The 18,442-nt window shown below is 45.0% G+C and overlaps 3 protein-coding genes across 4 annotated transcripts in view; 2 read left to right on the forward strand and 1 right to left on the reverse strand.

Annotated features, from left to right (window-relative positions):
- Positions 1 to 3,185: 3,185 nt before the first annotated feature.
- Positions 3,186 to 12,216, forward strand: DPH7 (diphthamide biosynthesis 7). 2 transcript variants are annotated; one of them, XM_062590992.1, is made up of 9 exons: positions 3,186 to 3,360; positions 3,673 to 3,809; positions 4,253 to 4,340; positions 5,065 to 5,159; positions 7,027 to 7,193; positions 7,896 to 7,968; positions 8,640 to 8,705; positions 8,907 to 9,079; positions 10,171 to 12,216. In XM_062590992.1, exons 1-9 carry the CDS (start codon positions 3,223 to 3,225, stop codon positions 10,797 to 10,799), a joined length of 1,566 nt encoding a protein of 521 aa, XP_062446976.1. In that variant the 5' UTR covers positions 3,186 to 3,222; the 3' UTR covers positions 10,800 to 12,216. The 2 variants fall into 2 exon arrangements, with proteins under 2 accessions (XP_062446976.1, XP_062446978.1); XM_062590994.1 differs by lacking the exon at positions 10,171 to 12,216 and adding an exon at positions 9,978 to 10,124.
- Positions 12,217 to 12,941: 725 nt separating this feature from the next.
- MRPL41 (mitochondrial ribosomal protein L41) lies at positions 12,942 to 13,552 on the reverse strand. Its single transcript, XM_062590995.1, has one exon. It carries the CDS (start codon positions 13,486 to 13,488, stop codon positions 13,081 to 13,083), a length of 408 nt encoding a protein of 135 aa, XP_062446979.1. The 5' UTR covers positions 13,489 to 13,552; the 3' UTR covers positions 12,942 to 13,080.
- Positions 13,553 to 14,236: 684 nt separating this feature from the next.
- PNPLA7 (patatin like phospholipase domain containing 7) overlaps positions 14,237 to 18,442 on the forward strand; it is a 130,615-nt gene continuing 126,409 nt past the window's right edge. The window contains exons 1-4 of the mRNA XM_062590991.1: positions 14,237 to 14,272; positions 14,660 to 14,706; positions 17,253 to 17,318; positions 17,775 to 17,862. Of these exons, the coding sequence (XP_062446975.1) occupies positions 14,674 to 14,706; positions 17,253 to 17,318; positions 17,775 to 17,862 (187 nt within the window). The 5' untranslated portion in view covers positions 14,237 to 14,272; positions 14,660 to 14,673. The remainder of the gene's footprint in view (positions 14,273 to 14,659; positions 14,707 to 17,252; positions 17,319 to 17,774; positions 17,863 to 18,442) is intronic.

Consider the following 18,442-nt stretch of genomic DNA (forward strand, 5'->3'; position numbering starts at 1 on the left):
GGATCTTGGGAGACCGCGCATTGCTGTTCTCCATCTGCAATGCTTTCAGCAGGGGGAAAACCTGCATCCATGTCATTTAGTCTTCAGCTCTTTGAAGCATGCAATGCTATCTGCTCATACGCATCCCTGATTCTGCTGTGGACCAATGCAAGATTTAGAACGTCAGGAGTTCCTGAACGGTGCTGGGGACGGTTTGGTCAGAATTGTTGGGCTGCAAAGATGAGCTGGGTATGGAAAGAGAGAGAAAGAGCAGTGGATTGGGATCAGGGTAGTCTGCACATCCACACTCTGCTGTACAGCTGTGTCTGTTTGTAAGCTGTGATGTCCAGTAAGTGGCACAAGAACCTGCTGATTCAAGTACTTGCAGAAGATGGATCTTGCGCCAGTGCAGCCCTGCTAGTGTGGCTGTGCCACCAGCTGTGTTGTCCTAGTGCTGTCATGTGGCCTAGTGAAGACATGTGGCCTCTTGTGCAGCTCTCAGGGATGTCTGCAACCAGCAGTTCCTGCTGCTTGATCATGCTGGTCTCTCAAGACACAAGGAGGGGATGAATGTCTGGTGTTAGCCAGCTACAGGAGGACCTATGGGCTCTTGGAGGGTGTCTGGAGAAAGACTTCTGTCATAGCAACCAAGTGGCAAGTTCAGCTTGTGTCAGCAGCCTGCAGCGTTACTGATCCTCTCTGTAACTCAATGGTTGGGCTGAATTTAGTAAATGCACCATGAAATGATGCTTTCCCTGCAAATGCTCTCCCTCATACCGAAGTATGGTAGGATTGTTGAGCTGAAACATTCAAAAGTCACAATTCAGGCTGATCTGAGTGATGACAGGCTTAGGGGACAGAAAATCTTAAAATAATGTTTTTTTTTTTGGAGGGCTCAGTATTTACCTTTTGGTATCTGAGCCTTTAATATACTCATAGGATTACACTTTCAAGTCTTCCTCTGTCATGATTCATTAAATGAAATAGTGAAGGTAAATGGGGCAGTTAAAAGACTTAATGTTGCAAGTGGCATGGAGACAGTTTAAGATACCACATTGGGGTCAGGAGCAAATCTTTACCATCTATCAAAACAGACTTGAGAGAGGACAAAAGGAGGCCAGCGTGATTTGAGAGCAGTGTGAGGGATGCTATTAGAGCAAGAAGTTCTTCAAAACCTGATCTTGTTTCCAAATGCAGAAGATGGAAAGACTAAGATTTGGCAGGTTAAATGTAAAAAGATAATGTGAAGAAGAAAACACCATGAGGAATGTACAAGTTGTAAAACTCATACCAATGATTTTGAAACTCATCAGGAGAGGGAGACTGCCAGAGTCAGTAGATGTGATGATACATAGTAAAGGTCTGACCTGAAAATAAAGCCCTAGCAGGAGAGAAACAACAAAAAAATTGTTTGCATATGTGTTCGCTGTGCAGCAGGAGTTTGCACAGAGGAACATTTCCATATGCAAAGCTCATCAGAGCATGTGTTTAAAACTGAAGTGCTTTCAGCAGAGACTAAAGTTCAGACAAAAATGAGCAGTAACAAGTTGCTGTGACTGGACAGTGCCACCTATGAGTCTACAGGAACTTAAGGATGAACAAGCCAAGCTACCAACAATGTAACTTCTCCCTTGGTACCAGAGGCAAACGTGACAACAGCTGCTAAGTTGCATTTTAGGGTAAATGTGACAAACCACAGCCAGGTAAGCACCTGTACTAAGCCAATTCATAGCCGTTATGATAGAGAACAGGATCACTGGCTAAATATTGGGGAGAAGTCAATGCAGGTTTTATACTGGGAAGTTGTGCTTCCACAGCCTCTTGGAGTTACTTCAGTGGAATCAACAAACAAGGGTGTAAAGGAGATTTGGTTGGCGTAGTCTGGTTGAGCTTCCAAAATATGCTCAAAGCTCTTAAAGAAACAAAGCTACCTTGGGATAAAGGGGAGGATCCTCACATGGACGCAGCCTTAAAAGACAGGAAATGGAGTTGAGGGTTTTTTTGGTGGAGGGAAGTCACAGTAGATGTCCCCAATATATTAAGAAATAAGCTGGAAATGGCTCAGGAGGTGACAACATCCACTGATGAGGTTATTCAGGGTAATAATAAAGGCTGAGCGAAGAATCGTAGAAGGATCTTAGGCGACTGAGTGACTGGCAGAGGATGGCAGATGAAATTCAGTGTCAATAAGCACAGGGCTGTTTACGGGAAAAATAGCAATGCGCTCTCAACTGACTATTTTCTCTCAGGAATGAGGCCTCTGGGTTGCGAAAAATAGCCCCATGGAAACATCTACCTGGGGAACTGCAGCAGTTGTCAAAACAGTAAGTCGAACTCCAGGAAAGGAAGAGAAAACAAGAGAGAACAGCACGGCAGCAATGTGTAAATCCACTGTGCACATCCCGGATGTGCAGTCCTGACCCTGCATCTCGGAGAGGATCATGTGGAAACAGCAGAGCCTTAGAGAAGGGCAAAGAGGACCTCCTCTCCCCTGTGCGCTACCGGTGCTAGGCAAGCACATGGGTTTAAGAAGGGCTTGGGCAAATTCATGGAGGAAAAATCAAGTGAGGGCTGTCAAGAACGGCGTCTCAGGAAGTCATTGAACCGTAGATGACTGGAGCTAGGAGCTTATTTTGGAGAATTTACTGCTCCACAGTTGTCCCGTCTGCAGGCACTTCCCAAGGCTCGGTTGCTGCCACTTGCTTTCAGCCGTGGTGGTTACACGTGGGATCACGATCACAGCATCAGTTGTGGGAGAGAACGCGACAGGGTGACGAAATCTTGTAAGATCGACGCCCGCTCCTCCGTTAGGCGCACAAGCGCGGTTTGGCCCGGCTGGATCCTCCCGGGGCCGAGGGCGAGCAGCTTGCTGGGGAGGGGAAGAGGAGCAGGGTTGTGAGGGGGTTCCCTTCATCCGGCTGCTCCCGTCCCGTCCCGTCCCGTCCCGTCCTCTCCTCGCTCCTGCCCTGCTCTAAACCTCCCCCGACCCGCTCCGGGGCCAAGCTCAGCCCGCGAACCGGGCCGCCGGTGGCGCCCAGGCCGAGGGGCGGGCGGCCCCCGGGCGGCCCCCGACCGCGCTGCGGCGCCTCCTCCCCCGGCGGCGCGGGGGTGGCTCTGCCCGCGCGGGCCTCCCGCGGCTCCGCCCCGCGCCGCCGCTGACCGGGAAGCAGACGGGCCGCGGTTCCGCTCCGCTCCGCGCCGCGCCGCGCCGGCCCCGCCGCCGCAGCATGCGCGCGGCCTGACATGGCGGCGCCGTGCCGGACGCGGACGCTGCAGGTGGTGGACACGGAGTTCAGCGCCGACGCCGTGGAGTGGTGCCCGGTGGAGGGCTGGCACAGCATCCTGGCCTGCGGCACCTACCACCTCCGCCCGCCCGCCGCGGTGAGGGGCCGGGCCGCCTCGCCGCCGCCTGGCCAGGCTCCCCCGTCTCCCCCGGCCGCCGGCCCGCAGGCCCCTGCGCTGCGGCCTTCCCTCGGCCAAGGCGGTTCGGCCGCCGGGCCGGGCGCCTGCTGCGAGCCCTGCTGGCGCTGCCTGGGCCGCGGCGGCCGCCTGCGGGCGTTCGGCCGCCCGGGAGGCGCTTGCCGAGCGGGAGCCCTGTGCCCTGCTGCCCCGGCGAGATCTCCTGTAGGGAGAGGCATGGAGGAGCAAAAAATGGTGCTAAACCTAGTGTTTTCTCCCCAATTCTTGATGTAGACCAACCCTGGAGGAGGCAATGAGGCCTGCGACCGGACGGGGCGCCTCTACCTGTACCACTACAACGAGGAGCAGCCTTACGTCCCGCTGACAGAAATCCAAAGGATTGACACTGCTGCCATCCTAGACATCAAATGGTAATGCTGACTTGTGGAGATCTGGAACTCGTGGAGGCTGGAGACCTTGGTGTGGTCTGCCGCTGTGAGGTCTTTTCTGGCTGTTGGCATGGCTGCAGCAGTAATATTCACTAACTAAATTGCCCCTGGCTTGTCAGAGGCAGATGTTCTCAAATTCATGCCAGTGAGCAAAAACTGGGCTCATTTCTGTGTTAGAGTCTCCTGCTTACTTATGGGCAAGCAGGATCAGTAACTGATCAGTGACCATGGATGTCTTTTGTTTATAATTGTCTTTCCTCTCTGTTTTGGTTTGTGGGAACTTGAGGAATCTTAGGTTTTCATCATGAGATTTTTCTTGATCAGGCACCTTCTTCACACCCTAGAACAGAAGTTATGACTAAGTTCTCCTCCTTAACTGCAAGACAGAGCTATATTCAAGACTCATTTAACTGTTGTTCCTTTAGGTGCCACATTCCAGTTGCAGAACATCCCATGGTTGGCACTGCAAACTCAACAGGTGCTGTGGAGTTCCTCCACCTCACTGGAAGTGAGGTAGGTGACTGTAACAGCTGCTGCTCTTGAAGATGTCTTTAACTCAGATTTAATACATGTCTAGCTTTGTTAGCAGTGTTCACAGACTTTACAGGAAAGCTGTATGTGTTCCATGGCTTTCTTGGTGTGCTTAGCATTTAAATACTTTCGTCTTCTGATAACAGTTCTCATAAATTCCACAAATTTCATTGTGGCACCTGAGAACCTGGCTGGGCTCTAACCATCTGCAGAGTGTAGGAGAAGAGAGGGATAAGGGGAGCAGAAGCAAACATTGGAAACTCACTTGAGAATAAGTATGGACTAACAAATAACATAGCAAAATGTGCAAAATAGTTAAAACCAAGGAAAAGTTTTGGAGAGGGGGTTCTTTCAGTTGATGAGGGAAGGGACTAATCAAGAGAGTCATTTCCTGGGAGTGGAGAAAACGGTAGCTAGTCTATGAGAGGATTTAGTGGTTGAATCATTTCTCCTGTGCTTCAGAGCTCTCTGAGAAGAGGTAAATTCAAGGGGAGTTTTGTGGGAAATGGGAAGCAGAAAGGTGGAGATCCTGTGTATGCGTATGTTTTCCCTTCAGCTAGTACTAAGCTGTTACATGTTGTCATGGACATTTCATCTCTTCTGTAGTGTGGACGAATCTAATAACAGCTGCCATAGGTGTGAGTAGTAGAGATGCCATTTACCTGTTGTCTTCCCAGTCTTAATCCATTCCTTTTCTTTCCAGTAGAAGAACAGCTGCATGTTGGAGCCATGCTTCAGGGTCGATCTAGGTGCACAGCGTCTTGCCTTGTCCTTAGATTGGTCCACAGGACGAGAACAATGGTGAGGATGGTCATTCTTGGGGTTGCGTGTGTGCGTGCATGTGGATGCATATGTGACCATTTACAGACATAACTTAAGGACTTTGATGAAAGAGTTCTTTTTTTTTTTTTTTTTTTTTTTTTTTTTTTTTTTGTGTGTGTGAAGTGGCATAAGGCATTCTTGTTCCCAGCTGTCTTGCAGCACCTTTTCCAGAAGTTATTATTTTCAGAGCAAGGCTGACAAAGGAACGAGAACATATGATTTGGCCACTGTAACAACAGCAGAGACTAAACCATCAGCAAGTGTGAGGTTGTGCTATGGTGAGTGGTGGCAGGGGAGACAACGGGCATGTCTTCTATCCTGTTGCCTTTGGTAAAAGCAAAGATGAACAGGATGCAGGTTGGCCCTCTGGATCCAACTGAGTTTCTCCATCTGCTCTTAGAACTGCTGAGGTTTTAGTGTGAAGTTCTGCTTAAGAGCTGCTAATAAGGAAATAGGGTGCGTAGGAAGTTCAAACATGGTTTTGTGAGAAACTGGAGAGAATTGGTTTGGAAGTGGTTCCTTCATCTCACAAATGCTGGATGTCAGCTGAAGAAAGGGCTAGGACATGTTTTTTCTGTAAGTTAAGTGCAGAGAGTTGCATGCAACATGAGGCTGGACGCTGGGCAAGACAGGACAGTGATGTACTTAATGCATTTAGGGCAAGTAGTTTAATGTTTTTACTAACGAATGCTGTCTCTGTGCATACCGTATAATGAATAAGTAGAACTCCTAGTTCTACTTTCTTTTTCCTTACATTCCTTCTTTCACTTATCTCTCAATCGCTGTCCTTCAAGATAAATGACAATTGCCATAATGAAAAGTCCCTTTAAAGCCGTTGACTGTTGTATTTTCAGGGACAAATGGTGACTTTCTCGATGCTGAGCATGCAGCGTTTGCATCTCTGCAGAACTAGTGCATAGGACTGCAGAGCTGGGGGGTGACTCCGTCTCTAGTGTGTAAATCTGGGAGATGCAGTATAGTTGGTAACTGTCATGTCATACGGAACTGGAAAGAAGCTCTAAGTCATGTACTTACAATTCCAGGTAACCAACAAAAAGTATTGATTTCAAGACAGGATTTTCAAGTCAGAAAATCTGTGCACTGAACTGCAAAACTTTTGCCAGTGCTCTATAGAAAATTGTGTCCAGAAACTGCAAGTGTACTGTGCTACAGAAAGAGAGCAGAAAAGCTTGTGATCAACCAGTACTTCAGATACCTTTGACAGCAGAGAAATAAAATCTCTCCTCATATTGCAGGAGAGGCAGGAGACTCTGAAAGGTTCTTGTCGGTCTGAGCTGGAAGAAAAAGCCCCTCTTTACGTGGAATTTGTTTATTGATTTAATATCAAGCCTGTGAGAAGTCAAGTTATGCATCAAGGGAAAAGAAAGACCCAAGACTTTCTTTCTTTCTTTCTTTCTTTCTTTCTTTCTTTCTTTCTTTCTTTCTTTCTTTCTTTCTTTCTTTCTTTCTTTCTTTCTTTCTTTCTTTCTTTCTTTCTTTCTTTCTTTCTTTCTTTCTTTCTTTTTTTTTTTTTTTTTTTTTTTTTTTTTTTTTTCTTTTTTTTTTTTTCTTTCCTCCACTCAAATGTGAACTGATGTTCCTCATTCACTGATCTCACATAGGGGGCAGTTAGTATTGATGAGTGATACCTGCTGAAAAGGACTCTGTAAATGCACACATTGCTTCCACTTTGCTACCAGTTTCTCTCAGTGTTTAGTTGAATCAAAGGTATACAGGAATTTGTTACATTATTTATCCATACTTTGGCTGTTGGTTTTTACTCTAGCAACTTCTTAGGACGTGAATTTTTAGTAATTTTCAATGTTTTCTCTGTATTCCACTGTAGTGGATGCCCTTTGAGAGTGATCAGCAGTGATTCAGAGGGGAAGCTGAATCTGTTCTCCATAGATGAATCTGCTCCTTCTGTGCATGTCCTGAACCAGTGGGAAGCTCACAGATTTGAGGCCTGGATTGCTGCTTTTAATTACTGGGACACAGACATTGTGTATTCAGGTCTGTGAGTGCTGGGAATCTCAGTTGTGGGGTTGGGAGGAGGGATAACTTGTTCAGGGATGCATCTTCCTTGGGATTTTATTTTCCAGGGTTGAGTACACTCCTTGCATCACACCTTTTATGAGAGCTGGTGCCTCTGTTAGGGGTAAAAGGCTTCTTGATTGTGGGAAGTGGTTTGAGTTAATTTGGAGAAGCTGTGTCTTTTAAATGGTGTGCTTTGGCTGGCTGTTGGGAGAAAGGATGATGATCTGTGGGTTGCAAGAAAAGACGGAGTCAGAGAGCTTCTAGATTCTGGTCTTTGTTCCAAAATTTTTTGCTTAGCAAAAAAGGGTTATTGTTAATGCATGTCTCTCTTATGGTATGGGGAGTACTGTGAGCTTCAAGTGATGTTTGGTAGGTCTGTTTGTTAAATGCTCTGAGATCCTATGGTAGAAAAGCATCAGCTCTTTAACTGCTTTGCCTCAGCTGGAATTCTTCTTCAGTCCCACTTTGTGCCTTAGAAAGGAGTGAAATCTTTGTAGCACCTAAAACATCAGTGTCCTTTAGTTCACTGAAAAGAAGTGAGCTCTGTTGTGATTGCCTGTATGTGATTGCAGTGATGGTGCTATGTGTCACTCTGTGTGGAAGCCCAGGTGAAGAGTTTCTGCCCTGCACTGATCATTTGGATGGTGATTAAGGTAGCAGTATTTTGTCTTTGTGCAGGAGGAGATGACAACCTGCTAAAGGGCTGGGACACAAGATGCAGTCCTGAGACTCCGGTCTTCACCAGCAGGAGGTAAGCAAACTTTGTCTGCAATTGGACCCTAAAGCTATTGTAGTTGAGTATGGTACCAACCAACTGCTTGTTCGCAAACGTGAAGATGGTGGTAGCTTCTTCATACAAGAAGGGTCTTGATTTACACTTTGGGGATTGTTGTTATTGTTGAATTTAAATAATGTAAATGATGGCAGGTTTTTTAGAAAATATTTTCCAGTGTTCATTCATTTGAAGTAATCTCCCCCCCCCCAGTTGTACTTCATGTCTTGTAGAATATGATTAAAACAGTGTGCACAGCTCTTCAGTGAAATTTGATATGTAACCTTAAAATACACTGAGGCTTATTGCTATGGAATTATTACTGTTGGGAGTGAAGTCTGCTGGGAATGCAGTTGTTTTGCTGAAACTGTGATGGGTTCTGAATAGCAGTTTATGGTACAAGAATTACTACTAGAAAATATTCTTGCTAAGTGTCTGCATGGGTTAGGAGTTTTGCTCTGGAAAAGTGGTTGGGCTGTGTAGATGTAATTCTGTCCGTGTATTTCACTACATCAGTTATTCTGAACTTTGAGTTCACTTTCCTATCCTTGCCTGAGAGGCTTTGATGCAATAATGTGGGACTCCAAGGAAGGCTCCATTCTCAAATTGTACATCTCTCTCTTTTACCTCTGATGTATGTTGTTTTGCAGACATTCGATGGGAGTGTGCAGTATTCAGTGCAGTCCCCACCGGGAGAATCTTCTGGCTACTGGCAGGTAAATCCCCTTTAGCTGCTCTTCACGAGATGTGATCAACTTCCTCTGTTATCTTGAACGCATAACCGCTTCTCAAGGTGCTGTCTCTTTAGCACTCTAGTGTGGTGAAGGCCATATGATATTTTCTAATTTTCTTCTGTGCTTGGTGCACTGAATCAACTTTGCAGCTTGTCTGCGTATTTACTTATGACATGTCTCCAGCTATGATGAGCATGTGCTGTTGTGGGACACCAGGAACATGAAACAGCCGTTGGCAGACACCCATGTTGAAGGAGGAGTCTGGAGGTTAAAGTGGCACCCAACTTGTGAATTTGTGCTGTTGGCAGCCTGCATGCAGAGTGGATTCAAAATCCTTGACTGCCGTGGAAGCATGGGTGAGTGTTGAATAAAACAGAGATGCTCAGTGCTGCTCTGCTGCTCTCCTTTCCTACTTTCAGGTTAATGGGTAAGCTGCAGCTCTGAACTTGCTAGAAAGATCCAGATGTTGTTAATAGCTATAGAAATTCATTCCAGCTTGAAGTAGCTCAAGCTTTCCCAGATCAATCCTCACAGTTGGGTAAATACAGTTATTATTTATGTGTAAATACCTGGTCTTTCACAAGAAGAAAGCCTGTTTGCTGTGTGTAAAGGCATTAGCCATTGACATGGCCATTCCAGTCTGTATTCATCTTGATGGTACAAAGAGGCTCTTCTAAATGACGGATGATGCTCTACTGTTAGCAGAAGTTACTGACCTACTGATGAATTGGTTATTGCCTCAGAAAAAAAAGTACCTCACAGTCTAGTTAATCTAGCATAGCATGAATAAGCTCTTTATGTGAATCAGAGTACCTGATAAATAGTTGCTGGTGGTTGCATTGCAAATACAATCCTGTATAAAATGGCTGCATTCCTGGGTTTCTCCAGGCCTCGGGCAGATTCACAGCCTGTGAAATGAGGATAACATATCTTCTGCATAGGAAAGGAGGGAAGTGGAGAACAGGTAGACTGTGATAACTCACCAGCATTTCTTAATAGCAGTGTTTCTGCCTTAGTGTTCTTGATCAGTTCAGTGGTCCACTTGATACCAGAATCAAATGCTCAAAGACCATGGCAGGAACATGCCTGTAATTTGTTAATAACCAGAACCCGCTCTAGCAATCTTACCAGTTGTATTTATGGCTCAGAGGAGATCACTGTATGATCTGAGACTTCTTAGGTATATTGAATAAAGAGGTTCCTAAACCCCATGCGCATTAAACCCTCTCCTCCTCCTATTTGCTCTCTGAACAGGGAAAAGACGAGGCTAGTGAGAGGTGGCTGAAAAATTGTCAGGATGCTTACCTCTGCTGTGAAGAAGGCAGTAACCGTAATGTAGGATAGGGGAACTCTTCCTGCATGACACAGGTGATATTAGAATGGCTTGTGAGCAGTCTACAATGTCCTGTTGCACGGCTTGATACCTGCTCATTCTATTTTTTTAAAGCGGAAAACACGGAGGAATGCATCATCCTGACATCCTATGTCTTGCACAACTCCTTGGCCTATGGGGCTGACTGGTCAAGGCTCTGTCCAAGGGGTTCCTTGACTGTAATACAAGACTCCGCTTCTGCGTGCCAGCCTTCTGAGGAGCTTGTGGCAAGATCAGGCGAAGGAGATGAGAGACTGAATTTGCAGGTCCAAAACCTGAAGATAATTTATGAATCTCCTACAGCTACTTTTGATGTAATATTGGATGAGGAGAGTGAAAACTCTGCCTTGCCTCTGAAAGCAGAGGGGAGTCCTAACATGGAGCGGGGTCCTATGTTGGCTCAGGATCAGGACTTGGGTAGCGGCCCGGATGCAAAGAGGAGCCTAGATTCGGTTGGGGGTCGCAACCTAGAGGGAGATTCTCTGTCAGCAAGTGCTTCTGACTCGGGAGTTATGAGACCCAACGGAGCAGGCCTGGACAGAAGTGGTGATTCAACTGGACCATTAGACAGTCCAAAAGAAATGAGCATTGTAGCAACTTGTTCATTCTATGATAATATCCTACATGTCTGGAAGTGGGAAATGAGCCTGGTTACCCCTTCAGAGATGTCAAGTACTAGATCTCAGTCAGAAAACACAGTTTAACTTTTTTGAAAGTCTGCCTTGACAGTCCCAGTGGAAGGGGATAGAAAAATTCCTCTACTGAGAGCAACATCTATAGTTTATGCCCTGTCCAATTTCGGGTGGGATTTTTTGAGTTGTTTTTGTTGAGTTTGTGAGTCTTTAAAGGCTGATACTGTTGGAATTATTGGTGTTTTATTTCCAGCACTGAAGAAAGCCTTTGCAGAGAAGTGTGGTAAAGCACAGACATGTTTGTTTAGTTTTCCCTGGGTGTACTGGTTCAAAGTAGGACGGCTTTCCTCTCAAAAGCTACTTGTTTGTACATTACATTTGAAGCCCTTCAAGGCTGATTTGCATTTGTCTGATTGATCTATTCAGCCTGTTCTCCTTCCAAAGCAAACTAAACCTGCCTGCAAAACTACATACAGACAAACAAACACTATGTGGTCATTTTTTCCCGATTTTTTTTTCCTCAAAAAAAGTCCATGAGTTAAGTTTAGCTGTGTACGTAGCTTGTTTTGCAATCTGTAGGCTACTATGTACTTTGAGAAGATGCTCAAGGACAGTCAAGATGCTGACTCAAGGTGCTGTGCAATCTTCTTTTAGTGATCTTCAGTAGAAATCATTTTTTTAGAAGGAAATACAAACTGACTGTTACGACAGACTGCTGTTCAACTACAGGAAGTTTTGTTTGGAGCAGGGCCTTTCTTGTAAGGACTCTAGTGTATTTGCATGGTCTAATTTTGCATCAGACTTATCACCTGGATGTCATCTGACTTCATCACTCTCCAAGCTAAGTACAATCTTGTTTAGCATAAATTGTGTAGTAAGTCCTCCTATATTTTAGTGCCATACTTTACCAAAAATCCCCAAACCCTCTTGGTTTCAAACTCCTATTTTCTGCTATCCATAGCAAAATATTTAAAGGTGAACAGCTTTAAGATCAAAACCTCCAAAAAATTTAAGCAGTGTTTCCTGACATATTTTAAGATCAAAATAAATATATATAGAAACCAAAATCTTAACATTGCCCTAACTACCTCTGGGAATGGCTGCAGAATTTCTCAAGGTTACTCTGTACTAGCTTTCTTTTTTCACTGTGAAACATAAGGAAAACACACTATTTCTGGAACACTTTCTCTATGTTCTTAATTATCTTCCTCCAAACAACAACAACAAAATGCTTAAACGACATAATTTTGTTCTAGCTTATATGATTTTTCTTTGGGAGTCCTAGAGGATTAGTTGCCTGGAAGGGAAGAAACACCAGCAACAAGTATCTGTAACAGTGTTGTACCTAAAATGAGGTACAATAGATGAGAATTTTACTGTTTTGAAACCCATTTCTCAAGGGTGAATGTGTATTTTACAAAAACAACTTGAGCACTGTTACATGAAGATACTTATTAGTATTGTGAACAAGAGTTTTGGTTTTAAAAAAAACACCCTATTTTTGGATGTTTCTAAAATAAAATCAATATAAGCAATTTATCTTGCTTGGTAGTTTTTATTTTAAAAAGTCCTTCACCTGTTGGTTGGTTTATTGCTAAGCTTGTAATCACAAAGCAATATACACTTTTTGTGTGAGTTTTGTTACACTCTCTAATGGTTAAGCTTTGCAGTACTTCATATTTGGAGACCTTGGGAAAGCCTGGGATAATTGTGACAGTCAATAAAAGCTACAGTTCTCTCCTGCTCTCTCCTCAAGAAGAGACCTTAGGGTAAGGACTTCATTTTGCTTGTTGGAGGGCTGATTCCTTTCATTTTATATTTCATTTTAGCTAGAGTAATATAAATTCATTTAAGTGTTCATATAAAGAGCCTCTTTTGGCTGCTGTCACCACTGGCAGCAGTGGTTACAGCAGTATCTGACTGTGCTGTTTCAGTTTGAAGTGTCTTGTTCTCCACAGCTAGGAAACCCTAGACTTCCCCAAGGAGGCAAAACCGTCCTCTCTAGTTTCCAAAAGGTAATGAATGTTTGCTTCAGCGGCCTAGAATCTGCTTCTTGCAAATCATCAGTGCCTGGTCAATCATCTCTTCTCTAATAATAGGGCACCTATAGTGTGCACTTACACAACACACAAGACTCGAGTAACTCTTTCTTTAGTCACTGATGGGAAAGTAAGTTCCATAGCAACTGAAATCAAACACTGCAGAAAGACAAAATGAGAGGATTTGCTTTTAATAGCCAGCAAAAGAAAGCGTCCCATACTTGCAGGTGCAGGACAAGTCCCCATACACGGATGACACATCTCCCAGGAGGCTGGGGGCGCCGCCACGGTGCAGCAACCCCGCCACTCGCTCCCTAGCGCACGTAGTTCTTGGGGAAGAGCTGGAAGAGCTTGCCCTCCTGCGTCGGCTCGAAGCCGTACTTCTCCAGGTCGCTCGGGTCGAAAGTGCCTTCCTTCACGTCCTTCTCGATGCTGGGGGCCACCACCTCGGTGAAGAGCTGCTTGGCCGTCATGGGCGGCTCGGAGCCCTCGGGGGCGCGGTACGAGACGTAAGGCTTGAGCTTGAAGCCCGTCAGGTCGGGTACGACGAACTGCGGCACCATCTCCTTGATGAGGATGAACTTCTTGTTGGAGGTGAGCACGCCCAGCTTCTTGGCCCCGCGGCCCTTGTTGTAGCTGCGCGGGCCGCGCTTGCTGGTGAACGGCGCTATGCGGTCGGCGCCCCGCACCAGCCCGCGAGCCAGCTCGCTCAGCAGCCCCATGCCGGGCCCCGCCGCGCCGCGCCGGCGCCTCACCTCAGCGCGCTCCGGAACCCGCACGCGCCAACACCGCCCGCTCCCATTGGCCGGAACGCAGCAGCCAATCCGCAGCGCCTGCGAGACACGCCGGCCGCCCCACGCGGGGGGGGCGGGCACTCCCCTCCAACCAATCCGCGGCGGGGGGGGGGGCGGGGCCTGACGCCCCGGCGGCGGGGCGGGGCGGGGGGGCGTTCCCTCCGCGACCTTCGCCCCCTCCCCCCCGCCCCGCCCCGCTCCCCCTCGCCCCTCACCCTTGACCCCTGCCGCGGCGGCTCCGGGAGCGGCGGCCGGTGAGGGAGCTGCGGCGGTGCCGCTGCCGCCGCCTCGGGCTCGGCTCGGCTCGGCTCGGCTCGGCGCGCCGCGCCGCGGGGCCGGGGCCGCGGCCGCGGGCGCTGGGCTTTGGCGGCGGCGGCGGCGGCGGGGATCGGGGATCGGGGCCTCGCCCGCCGCGGTGCCTCGGGCCGCAGCTGGCTCCTTCGGTTTCCCTCCTCCGTGACTTCCCGTTTGCCTTACGGAGGGGCGGAAAGCGGCGGCGGGCGCGGGCTGCGCCGCGGGGAGCTGCCTGTGGGGCACGGCCCCGAGCGGCCAGGGGTCGCCGCGACCCACTAAGGCGCGCTAAAGCTCCAGCCTGGTTTCCTGAAGGTTTTTTTTTCCTTCTTTTCCATTTCTCTTAATGACAGAAACCCGAAGATTCCTGGTTTGCAGTACTAAAGCGCGGGAGCCTGGGCTGGCAGGCTCCCTGGCGCCGGTGGGTATTCTCTGTATTTACGTTTCAATATTTGCCTGTGGAAGTTTCATTAAGGAGAGAGTGCTGAGGAGCGACGAGGTTCCTAAGTGTTTGAGTAAAGTCCTGTTATATCGCTTAACAGAGAACTTCATTAGCTGTCATTGCTGATAACTCTGTTTTTTCCTTGAACAAAATTGCCTCTTTTTGTTGCCCAGCGAGGAGAAAAAAAGATGATGAAGAAGAAGGGTGAGGGAAAGAAAAAGATGTTCTTGAGTTGGCTTGTTAGGCCAAATTGGAAGAGCAGTTCTTCTATGCTTTGTACTGCGGAGTTAGAAAAGACTTTAGGTTATGGATTACTGTTGCCTCTTAACTTACACTTTTCTCTCTCCTCTCCCCTCCCCCCCCCAGGTATATCTCCAGACATGGATGGAGAAGGCAACAGCACCAGCCTTGAGGTACAGTATGCTTTGCCATATTTATTTCCCTGTAAATATTTCTAGAAGCTGAAAGATAATTTACCTTGTATAATAACATTTGGTTAATGTCTTTAGAGGCAGTGTTTTTATTTTGAAAAAACCTCTCCTGATGCTTTGTTTTTCTGAAACTTTTAAGATTTGTTCCAGTCTTTGTTTTTCTTTTTGATTGCAAACCATCTGCTCTCTCTCTTTTTTTTTTTTTTTTTTTTTCATAATCTAAACTGTTAGCAGGACACAATTTAAGTACCTTTTGCTTCAACAGTAACTTGTAGCCTAAATAGGGAAGAACGGCAGACTGCTCTTGTCTTTGTTTTTAATCATAAATAAGAAACTCACAGTCCACCAAATCATGTGATGCTTTTGGTAGTAATGAAAGATGAGGCCTGTGATAGGAAATAGTTATTCTAAGAACTAAAATACATATGTAACATACTTTTGCATAGATTGAAGGTGTTTTGTTAAAATCCAGTATCTCTAGTCAAAAGATAGGCATGTGGACTGGTGTGTTTATAAGGTACAAGGAAGTCTTGTATTCTAGACAATACGAATTTTAAGGTCATGCTTTTTGTGCTGATAAGCGTTTTCCACTCCTCCCTAATGGAGTATGTCTCACTGTTTGCCTTTGATTGCAATATGAAGTTGTTAAATTCTTGGCAGAGCTGCTTATTGTTTTATGCTTGGTGCCCTGCATGAGTGTGAGAATTCTTTAGATAGCTGTGTGTATTAATTATTGTGAAAAATCATTAAGAGACATTTTAAACTTCAAAGTGATTTAGAATTTTTGTTTTCTTGAAAAAAGCAGACATTCTTTATATTATATACTTTTAGCGTATTATTACTTGATTTTCTGATGCAGCAAACATCTTTCCAGGATTTTTCGTCAAGTTTTTGGTGGAGTGTTTGAGAATTATTGAGGGTATGTAAGGGATGCCTAAAGTCCTTGAATTTAGGTGCTGATCACATCTCTTTAAAGGGCTATGAAGGATCTGTTCTGCAAGCTTGGGCCGATGAGGCTTTGTAGGACTTGCGATGCAACAGTGGCTTCATAGCATGCCGTCTTGTTATGAAGAACTGCTTACGTGTCTCGGGCATCTGCAGAGTCACAACCTGTTTACTTATGTTCTCTTATTCCATGAATGTATGGTCGCTGCGCTTTGCTTTTCCTAAAGGGTTGCCTCTGTGCTTTAAAATGATAACCAGCGGAGCTCTGCGGCCGCAGTCATACAGGAATGTTGATGATTACAAATACTGGTGTGAGCACTTTATCAGACCTGCTTCATCTTTCTCGAGGTCTGAATTTCTTCTTTCCCTTATCACCTTTCTCTCTGTGTGTGTGTGAGCGTATGTGTTTTATTCTTTTGCTCATGAATTTGTTTTTTCTCCTCATATAATGACAATGTGACTGTCCATTGGTAATTAGTATTTTCCGTATTACTATACAAATTGGTATGATCTCAAATAATTGATTTGTGCTTATCCCTGACACCATCAGGAAGGAATATGTTACATGTCCACACTAGACTTTGACAAAGAACAGCGAGTTCTTAGTATGAATGTGTTGTATTTGTTGCTAACAAATTTTCAATGTTTTCTGTAGTGCAAAGTCACAAGAACAAAGTATTTGGGTCTACTCCAACCCTGCTAATAATCCACCATTAATCATGATAGAATTAGTTTGAGTAATGGTGAGAGGATATGTTGTTGACACATTCTGTTAAAATGATGTAAGAAAACCCAGCTTTTTATATGCTTAAGACAGTGATCCACTCTGATTGGTCAGGCAGGAGTTTGGAGGGACTAGTTTGGTGACTCTCAGGGTACAGTTCTATTTTTTTTTTCTTTTGGTGGCAAAAACTAGATTAAGACCTAGAAATAAGGGCAGAAACAGGGACCAGAATTGCATGTAGTACTTAGGATACAAGTACTTGTAGAGCTCAAATAAGATTTAAGACTTGCAGGGTAACGTATGTGTTCTTGTACTCTGTTTTCTGCTTGTTCTTCACACGTAGTTTGCCTTTCCCCTCCACTCTGGTAAGTATTGAGCTGGTATTTGTGACACTGTAACAGCAAGATTTTGTTTCTGAATAAGAATAGTCAGAATGGCTTCCAGGACTACTTCTGTGAGGTTAGAGCGTTTTCCCCCATATGCATAATTTTCTGTTTCATATGCTCTTTTACTGCTCATTTTCTCAGTCTCATACAGTCCTTTACATCAACTCTTATGGCATAGAATCATCAGAAAACTTCACTGCACTCTTTGGCCCTGTTTCTAGATTATTTAGGAATGTTGAATAACACTGAAGCCAGTATAGATCTCTGTTAATGAGCCCTCTATACTGAATGTCTTGTGTTTGCAGTGTGGACTATAGTTGAAAGAAAAACATTGGAAAACATAACAAAGTGGCACTGTATGTGCCAGGCCAGACTCTGAGATGTTGTTTTGGAGGCTTTTTGCAGTGGGTGCGTATGTCTTCTGAATAAATTTCAGTTGCGGGAAACTAATTTCACTTAACTTTTCGTGTCAGGCTGTGTTACCAGTTGGTGGAACACGAATTCTTCAGTTTGTAGAAGACAGAATACAGACCACTATGGTAAGTATAGCTTGTATCAACCAGGTGAAAAATTGTGTGCATGCCAATAGTGTGGACCTTCTTGTAAGTTCCAGGAATTTTAACTTTACTAAGGCACACTCAAATTTTGTGTAGACTGGGAGTTTGTTTGATTCTTCATTGGTGCTGTGCATAGGGCGGGCATTAATTCCTATCATGTCATTGCATGTGCGTTTAGTTGATCAGCTCGCAGATCTTCGGGGGGAAAAAAAGGCTGAAGGTTCTGCCCACCTGAGTTTAGGAAGGAGAAACTGGTATATTTTAAATTTAAACTTGTTGCACTTCCATATAACATTTCAGATAAAATCAGTATTTATGAATATACTTGACTTTCAGATGTCTTGCTGAGCTAAGTGTTCTTCAGCCCTCCAAAAAAACCTAACATTTTTTAACTTTAAAAGTTACTAACTTTTTTCCCCCCATAAATTTTTCTCACAGTTAACTGGAATTGCAATTGGAGCTGCAGTAGCATTATTCCTTATAGGAATTGTTGTATTTGTCGTTTACAGAAGAGTGAAACTATCTAGTAAGTACTCAACAGCTATGTATGTTTTAAAAATAGTCTTATCAGTGGGTTATCTTCCTTTAGTATTTTCTTAATGTTACGTGGTAGATTCTGTGCTCACAGTAGTTGCTTACTGTGAGGGTGGTTGTTCATGCAGGAAAACAGGACAAAGGACTTGTACTGATTCACTTACACAGATCTGAATGTAGAATTCATAACTGTCATGTGCAGTGCACTGGAGATTTTTATTTTAGTGTATGATAGTATGATATGTAAATAATTTCAAGGCTGATGTGATTTCACTATTATAATAAGGGGAAACAGATGAATTAGAGGTCTGCTTTTGGGAGATAAAAATTAACTGATCTTTGTATTTATTTAGAGTGCTTCTTTTTTTTTTTTTTTTTTTTTTTTTTTTAACCTCCCCTGGTGACTAAGTAGAGCCTCAAGCCAACTGTTCCCTAGCCTGACTTAGCTAACCGGAGTTGGGTACTCTCGTATTAATTTAGGTTCCAAACTCTGGATACACTGCCTTGCTTCTTAGTAGCCATGAGCTGGAAGTATTATGGAGGTGGAAGAGTTGATAACCTGTGCTGTGCTC

The sequence above is a fragment of the Rhea pennata genome, chromosome 18 (genome assembly GCF_028389875.1).
Source record: "Rhea pennata isolate bPtePen1 chromosome 18, bPtePen1.pri, whole genome shotgun sequence".
NCBI classification, from domain to species: Eukaryota; Metazoa; Chordata; class Aves; order Rheiformes; family Rheidae; genus Rhea; species Rhea pennata.